General features: G+C 42.1%; 1 protein-coding gene across 1 annotated transcript; it reads right to left on the reverse strand.

Annotated features, from left to right (window-relative positions):
• Positions 1 to 4,528: 4,528 nt before the first annotated feature.
• Positions 4,529 to 8,761, reverse strand: RPS13 (ribosomal protein S13). The gene is made up of 5 exons (XM_010181263.1): positions 8,438 to 8,761; positions 7,004 to 7,082; positions 5,936 to 6,105; positions 5,251 to 5,351; positions 4,529 to 4,606 (listed from the first exon to the last, which is right to left on the reverse strand). The coding sequence occupies exons 1-5, from the start codon at positions 8,759 to 8,761 to the stop codon at positions 4,573 to 4,575; spliced, it is 708 nt and encodes a 235-aa protein (XP_010179565.1). The 3' UTR covers positions 4,529 to 4,572.
• Positions 8,762 to 8,827: the final 66 nt, after the last annotated feature.

The raw sequence follows: 8,827 nt of genomic DNA on the forward strand, positions 1-8,827 counted from the left end.
TTTGATCCCAGCATTGAAAAGGAAACAAAAAACTGCATGAACATGAAAGCAGCATTGGTCTAAGCCAAAACCACCAGCTATCCCAGACCTATGGAAATACCAAACCTACCTTTGGTGAATTCAGTAGGCCCTACTGCTCTTTATTTGAACAGCAATAGGAAAACTGGCCCTTGAGTCCTGAGAAACACGTGTAGTGCTTTTTAACTACATTTCTTTTCCACAATCTGTAAGTGATACTGCAAACAGTGGAAGAAAGTGACACACAAACCCTCCCTCAGAAAAATCTAAAGATATGTTTCATTCACATTTCCCTATTTTGGATTAACTCACATGCAATGATTTTGAGTTAAAAACTGTGAAAAGTTTACCGGCAGAAAACGCAACTGAAAACACCCTTTAGAAGCTCAGTTTTCTGGAAAGATCAGAAGAGTTTACACTTGCAGCCATACATTTCTAAATCCAAATAATGTATTGCCTTTTCTGATTGTTATTATTATAGCTCGGTTGACTTGTTTTGCCCTTTTCAGGTAGGGAAATTAATGGTTTCCAGCAGTGGTAGTGACTTGGCACCAGAATAACTTGTGTTTAAGTCTCCTTATTTGAAATAAATTAATAGAAGTTTACAAGTAGGTCTGTGAGAAAATAGGAAACAGGAACTGACAACTAGAAATATTCAGAAGTAAGAGATGGTTTATTTGCCTCCACAAGGTAACCAGTCACACACCACAAAAATCTTTCAGAATGAACATCTAGCACTCCAAGTGTCCTCTGGACATGAATGAATCAAAACTTTCCCTCGAATCCCTGTCAGGATTAATCTTTCCCATACTTAACAGTCACCTCAAATTCTCTCTTAAAAATAAAGGTAGAAACTGTGTGCCATCAATCACCTATTGATTTAACCAGAGGAATAAAGACTCACCTTTCTGGACTTACCACTCCAGGATGAACTGCCGAAGTGAAGAAAACATGAAGTCACGTTCACACATTTGAATGCTGCCCTAGCTGAATCAAATCAGGGTAAGCCAAACTCACGTCACCTGAAGGAACGGAAGAAAAAACTGGCTTGACTCATTTGCAAAAAAAAGAGGGGGAAATTTCCTTTACAGGAACTCAGACACACAGCTAGAAGTGTGAGGGTGAACACCTAGAGCACAGAAACTTGTAGGGGGCAGGGAAAAGGTGCAAGCCAAAGTCAAAAAAAGGCAAGAGGGAAGACCTTCACACTCCCAAGAAAAACATGGATTAGAAAGGACTAGGAATCTGCATATTAAAACCAACCTATAACTCAAAGAAAGCCCTTGTCCCACCTCCCTGTGCCACATCCAATAGAGAACTCAATGCTTCAGACCTGAAGAAAACCAGTTCTCTCCTTACCACCCTCAGCAACCCAGCCGTGACTTCTCCATCGTTTTCCTCCAAACCCTGTAACAAACCTTTGCAGGGAATAGCAGACACCACATCTACCAGGGGCTCTGCCAAATGAAAAGGGTGTTTCAGCAGTCATCCTTCAAAACCCACTGTTCGTCAACCAAAGGGAAGCTGCCTCTGCCATACACCCCACAGCCCTGGAAGTGCTGCAGAGCTGACAAGAGCTGAAGTCTAGTGGGAGGCTGTTGTGAACCAAACTTGTCATGCGAGCAAGCCTGGGATAGAGCAGCAAAGCACAGCGTGCCCACATGGCTGCTGAGGGTGCCCCCACATACCATGGTTCGCTGTGGAGGCAGAGGCCCCATGTCTGCACCTCTCTGAAGAAGGGTAGGCAGCTTTGTACCTTCTGGGAGAACAAAAATTACTGCAAGAGGAAAAGAGCAATGCTGGAAATTCAGAAAAGACTGTTAGGAATGAGGCAGAAACAGGAGCATAGCTTCTGAAGGTTAAGTCAAAGCAACCATAAAGACACAAGACATTGTGATGGGAGAAAGCAAAAGAACAGTGGGGCCCAAAGCCTGCAGAACACCCCAGGCTGCTGGGAAGAGGGAAGGCAGGGTAGTACCTGGAGAGAATCCTGGGGCAGAGGCACTTTGTGCTGGTTCACATAATTATTTTTGGGCAATTGCTTTAAAGTCTGGATTTAATCCCATTATTGTATCTCTCCAGCCAACAAAAGTTATAGTACCTTTACCCAGAGCAGCAGGAAAGACTTCACTGAACTCTCCCAGGGAACCATGGCCTGTATTGTACCCAACAGCCGGATCACGACTCCTGAGCTGGGCCAGCCCTGGTTCTCAGCTACATGGTAGGAGACTTAGGAGTACACATGCAACAGTTTCACTCTCACTCAGGCACAGTCCTGTACCACAGCCCCAAATGGTGAACTTACCCGATACTTCCATAGGACCACATTCCTCCTGGTCCTGCACTCCTCTTCAGACACACACTGCAGAACCACATTCTCCAAATGCGTTGCTCTGTATTGTGCTTCACAGGGGGTCCACTCTGAATGGAGGATTCACCCCGCCAATGCCTTGGCTCAACTGTTCCCAGAGCCAGCCAGGCATGCACTGCCCTGAGGCACACAAGCTGCTGAGCAGACAACCTGCATGCCCTGGGGAAATGAGTGTGACTGGTGCTCTACCTCTTCCAGAAGTCACAGGGTAAGGGACTGACAACCTTAATGAGAGCAAACTTCTTTAAGCTAGCCTATACGATTTACAGAAAACACTGAACTTTTAGCAACGTAAGAATACATGCACATAACAGTGAAATCACAATACCATTACTGTTCAACAAGAGATTGCCAAATTTTACAAGCAATTTTACATGGCATACCACTCTCTTTCTCCATCCTCAGAAGTACCTTGAACAACTGGATCTGACCTTACTGCAAGTCCCATATGTCCCTGGGTAATTTCCATTGCTGACAGTACAGCACAGCACAAGACATTTATTTACACGGTGGTACTCCTCCATGCCTGCAATACAAATGCCACCACTGCAACAACCCTCTTCTCCTTCCTTCTCCTGAGCAAGGTCCAGTTTTCAGCACCACTAAATGTGCAAAAACCAACACAGCACAGCCTACTTTCAGCCCCTCTAGCACACCAGTGCCAGGAAACACAGTAGAGATTGTGTTCAGACTAAAACATCCCAGTAGCATGAAATACAAGAACTGTGCAAGCTTCAACACGACCATGCTCAAAACCATTGCATCAGCTGGCACCACATACACAGCATGACGAGTTCACTGGCTTGGACTGTCAGCCTTGATCCCTAGGTGGCACTATTTGCTATACATAACTTCTTAAAAACACTTGTTTCAAAGTGTCATCTGCTGGTACTTTTGTTATTTAAATATAGCTGTTGCAGAATGATGAATAGTGAAAGGATGGTTTTCAGTTAGCAGTATCTCCAACCCCAAGTCACAGCAACTTTTTGGGTTTTGTTTTTGGTATCACAAAAGTGGTTTTTTCACATGTACATCCCAGAACAGTTAATTATCATTGTGAGAGTCTGGCAAACAATCACCAGAAGCTTTGAGAAATGAAATAAGTATTTTGGCAGCATGTGGAGGTTGGTGATTTACCTTTTAAGATGGACAAGACAGCAGAGCATCTTAGAGTTCAACTGGAGTGCAGTCCCTTCTTTTAAAACTGTCTTAAACACAAGTCTGTATCTAGCTTCACAATGAAGGCAGAGGAATCCTGTCTTTCAGCAAAATTAAACCCAGAAGTTACCAGGTTCCACTGGTTATGATATAGAAAGCAGCTGCTTCACAGAAATGTTAGGGCTTATTTAAATTCACTTCAATTTTTAATATGGTAAAAAGTTCAGCAGTGATTAAGACTTAAAAGCAACCAAGAGTCAAAAGAGCTCAGAGTAACTCCATATGAATTTTATCCTAAAGGAGGAAGTCCGTTCTCCACATTCCTCCAGCACAAAGATGACTCTTAAGGTCAAAGCTATGTAGAACCTAGAAGCACCACCTCAGCAACAGTGACTATGCAATAGGTGCTACCCTTAAGGTTTAGGGAAAAGTACCTCAGTAAAGAGTAACACCTGAGAGCTGTTGTTCATATTTACCCAAACCTCAAAAGATTATTCTTAAAATTACAAATCAGCAACAGTTACTGTCAGGAACTGGTTAAAGTCTGCTTAAGCTCTCTGCACCATCAGCAGATCCACATTACATGCAATGAATTAATCAACCTCTCCAGTTTTTCCCCTCCTCCTCCCCTCCCGCCACCTAATAATTTCTGCATTTTCTAAATTTCCAGTTCTTCCTCTTGTCATTCCTTTTTCCCCTCAGTTCTTCCTGCAGGACACAGAGGCACAGCTCCACATGAATACAACACATCTGCTGTGAATCACTTGGTCACTTTATTAACTTGAGGCTACAAGACCAAAAATTCAGTTGAAGTATGGCTGGTCTAGAACAGCGACAACCACTACCCACATTTGGTACTTTAGGACAATATGGAAACCATGGCCAGACACCTGCTCCACCTTGAAAACTGTCAATATTCATGTGGCTCGCTGAAATGAGCAAGAGCTTGTAAGACACCAGCCATTTAGAGACAACACAAACTTAGTTAATGAAGATTTATTTTTTCAGTAAGTCATAGCCAGCTCTTATGCAACCAGGGCAGAAGCTGTCGATGATTCACTAAAGAGAGAAAAAAAAAGAGCACAGTATCAATTGCAGAGGCAGTTTTTCAAACTAGTTGACAAAAACACTGCTCCAGTTCAAAGCTTTAACTACTGATCCTGAACTTAATCACTACCCATGTAAAAAATTTTACAGCATGAAGATTTCACCTTTCTTTTAAAATACAAATAGTAGGATAACAGCACAAACCCACATATTAAAAACCTGTCTAGTTGTACGTGAGACTTTTCAGAAAAAAGCTCATGCTGACATCTATGGGAATTCTCCTACATTGGCTAAGTCTTCCTAGAGAAGAACTACAAAGTATTTCATTTTTGCCACAGCTACTAAGCAATCTCTCCATATATTTGAACTATGTAAGTATCTGAGTGAGATCAGAGACTGCACTTTGTATGAAGTATTATAAAAATTACCCAGTAATTATGTCACTCATTAATTTTTTCCCAAGTTTTGTGACATTTTGCCTAGCAGTAAATTCCACTAATTTATCAGTTAGTATTTATGAAAATACCTAATCCTTGCTGCCCAATTTACTGATATGCCTGATTACAACGCACTCCTTACCCTTTGAATAGCAACCCCACCATATACTTTAAAAAACCTGCAAGACCTCAGCAAAAGCAGTAACATGAAAGACTTACTACTTCCAATTGGGTGGCAGCACTCTCTTAGTTTTGTAGTAGCGAGCCAACCTATGGATTCGGCTTTCAATCAGAATCAGGCGGAACTTGGCGTCTTTATCCTTGAAAAGAAGTTACATTACAATCATGAACCAGTTTGACTTCTCGGTAACGCACACGTCAGATGAACTTTGGTAAAATAGAAGAATCCACCCCTACTGCTACAAACTACTTCCACTGCCAAAGTCTAACGAGTCCGGTAAAATCAGCACAGGACCAGAAATACATGGTTTAAGCAATGCATTTAAGATCCTTTTCACAGACAATGACAAACACCATTCTCCTCTCTCTTGTTTACTCAAAAGGGCTGGCTAACAGGAATCGCACTACAAGTCTTTGCTTTCCTCTTTTCCCAACTACTAAGTAGAAAAATACCCAGTTCCCCTATAAAACTGAGATTTTTAAATAAAGAGACACGTAGAACTCCCTACTTGGAATTTTACTTAAAGATGAATAAATGTAGTAGTGATAGCAAACAGGGCAGATGCATAATTAATAGGACAGTGGGGGGGCTCGCCACATACACATGCTATTAGAATCACCTGCACAGTTTTACAGTCCAATCTAACAGAAGTTCTGAAGAAACTACCGCGTTATTTGGGAAAAAACCTCCAACAACTATAGAAAGTATCAAATTGGCACTTACCTTTCTGTTTCTCTCAAGATGTTTGCGAACAGCAACAGCTTTCTTGATCAAGTGATAAAGATCCTCAGGTAGGTCTGGGGCCAGGCCCTTCGATTTAAGGATTCTCAAAATTTTGTTGCCAGTAACAAAGCGAACCTGGGCAACACCATGGGAATCCCTCAGGATTACACCTGAAACAAACATTTACATCTCACACTGAAAAGAAAAACCTTACACAAACAGATCTTGTAACTGTAAGGTTGGTTTCACAAGATAGCCAATTTTTTTTTTTTCATTAAAAATCTTCACAGTTTCTGGTGGAAACTGTGAACAAATGGCAGGCTGAGCGAGCAAAATACAGCTTACAGAAGCTGAAACACTGTATCAGAGAGCACTCAACCAACCACCACATTTAGGCAGGTAACACATGTGCTACAGTATTATAGGGAAATTTTCAAGAGGACTCGTTAAAGCTAAGTATTCAATCACCCTTTACTCTATGGTTAGCAAAGATGTCAGAGCCCTCTTTACTGTAAAACTACATACTGTATCACAGAGATAATGAATACTCTCAGAATCACCACAAAATGAATTATTTAAAAACATCATTCACATTGCAGAACTCAAGACCATATAAAGTTGCAGCAGGTACACACTTAAGCAGAGCTCTAGAGAGGTCCAAACAACTGAGAATCAGCCAATTATGCATCTACAGTGCCTGGTTCTGTAAGCTCCTCAGCACAGGGCTGCTGGTATGTGAGATGAGAAGCCAAGTTTTTCTCCAAGAAACTGGGCAGATTAAACTTCTGTATAAAATCTCTTAGTAGCTATGCCTGAGGACAGGTTATAAAACTGAACAAATGCCTCACATTTGCTGCTTGGAAAAAAAGTACTCAACTACTTCCCTAAATACACTTCTTGCAAGAATACGACATATTATATTTTCTGTGATATCCATACAGTGAATACATAGATACACCAGAAAACCTGTATTTTCTTAGGTTATTCAATACATATTAAAGGATCAATTACATTATCACAGTCAGAAGAATGTGTTTTATCTCTGTTTAAGTTATTCATGAACCTTACCGATCTGCGAGGGAGTCAGGCCTTTCTTAGCCAGCTTGTAGATCTGTTCCTTTACATCATCAGAAGTAAGTTTCAGCCACTAAAGAAAAGAAAAGAAACCCCACAACTGATGAACACTCATTTTTTTACCGATAGTGCTACTGAAACATAGTGGGTGAAGGCTGAGGCGAAGAAAGAAAGTCTCGTTTAATACACCTCATCATAGCCTCCAACCAGCTGCTCAATCACCAGTTTATTGTAACTGCTACACTGAAAGCATGAATATGAATTTACAGAGGAAAAAGTTACTGCCATTAGGAAGGAACTCTTTAAATGTGGCTCTGACAGAAAGGTGAAATTGAGAACCATTCAGCCATCTCTTAGTAAAGCACCCACAGAGATTAGAGAAAATCAGACTTTAAGTAACTACTTAATTGATTAAAAAAATTAAACACCTACTAGGAGGTAGTGGAAAAGGTACAGTCCCAGGCTAAAAAGTGCTGACAGAGTCATTGTTTCCGTGAATATTAAGGGAAAGACAACACCAACACACTAGGTAATCCCTGCTCTTTTACCAAGCTACAAAACCTCTTCATTTTTTTCCCTTTTTAATACCATCACATTATGAAATAGAAAAGCACAGCAAAAAATGTATTTGAAAGTGCTCTATGGATTATAACTCAAAACGGAATACGAGTAAAACTAAGCAAAAAGTTTTCTTAAAAATGTACAGCATTTAGCATCCTAATCATTATTAAACTGTTTATCCATCAGCAGTACTTCAAGCAGCTTCACGTTATCTTACTTAAAATTGTATCTCTTTATTTTCATGTTTTGGGCTTAAATTTCCTCTTCACATTTAACTCTTTTTCAGTGTATACTTTTCCACGTGCACCACAAATTCTGCCAACAAATAGGTCTTCCAAGACACAGTCTTGCAAAGCAAGACAGGTTAAGCAGCTGTTCACTCAGCTGACAGGGAAGCCTTATGAGTGGAAGTACCCTGAATGAAGTGAGTTTGAGAATTACTTAAGTTATTGCTTTTGACCAGCAAATTATTATTGTAAATAGTTTAGAAAAGTCACGTTTTGTCCACAATGACAAAGACCAAAATCGATATCGAAAGAGTAATTAAATCTCTAGAAATTATCAGCATACGGACTAAAAATAAATCATTTAAGTAAGAGGAGGTGTAACAAGGAAATGTCACTTTTTCACCCAGCAAATTACCTGGCCAGGAAACGATACCAGCTTTCTCAGTATGGTAATGACCACAGGCTAAGGTAGCATATAGTAAGGCTATAACTTAGAAATTATGACACAAAATACTACACCTCTCTTCGTTTTGTTTCTCTTCCCGGGCAGTACTAAGGTGCACTATGGGAACCAGACTGAAAGCCACAAGGCAGCCGCCTGGGCCTGCCGAGGTGCGCAAGGGGCGGGGAAGTTACTTACCGTAGGCACACTGCGTCTGTAGGGCAAGGCTGACTGGGACAAGCCCTTTCTGTGAGGAAGAAGCAGATCACACGCTAAGCGGAGCCCGACAAACCACACTGCCGCCCGACCCCGCGACAAGGCCACCCACCGCACGCGTCTCCTGCAGGGCCGACTCCAGACCGCGCGGCCAAGGCCTGCGGGCTCCCTCCTCGGAAGCACAGGCCGCGCCGACACAGCACCGGGAACAGGAGCCCGGGCACCACAAGCGTGCTCCTGTCCCGGGCCGGCCAAAGGAACGCGCATTTCAGCACCGGTCCGAGCCTTTCCCCGCTCTGCCGCCATCTCTCTGCAGCCACCGGCCTCCCCCCACTCCCCCCACACGCCGCACTGCTCCCAGAGCAGCCTTTC

The sequence above is a fragment of the Mesitornis unicolor genome, unplaced genomic scaffold (genome assembly GCF_000695765.1).
Source record: "Mesitornis unicolor isolate BGI_N332 unplaced genomic scaffold, ASM69576v1 scaffold3383, whole genome shotgun sequence".
NCBI classification, from domain to species: Eukaryota; Metazoa; Chordata; class Aves; order Mesitornithiformes; family Mesitornithidae; genus Mesitornis; species Mesitornis unicolor.

Excerpts from the sequence above, each read along its gene's own strand:
- RPS13 (XM_010181263.1), bottom strand. The coding sequence starts at position 8,761 with ATGGCGGCAGAGCGGGGAAAGGCTCGGACCGGTGCTGAAATGCGCGTT. Across the intron at positions 6,106-7,003 it reads CCTGACTCCCTCGCAGATCG|GTGTAATCCTGAGGGATTCC; the intron begins GTAAGGTTCATG and ends TGTTTGTTTCAG. Across the intron at positions 4,607-5,250 it reads CTGCCACCCAATTGGAAGTA|TGAATCATCGACAGCTTCTG; the intron begins GTAAGTCTTTCA and ends TTCTCTCTTTAG.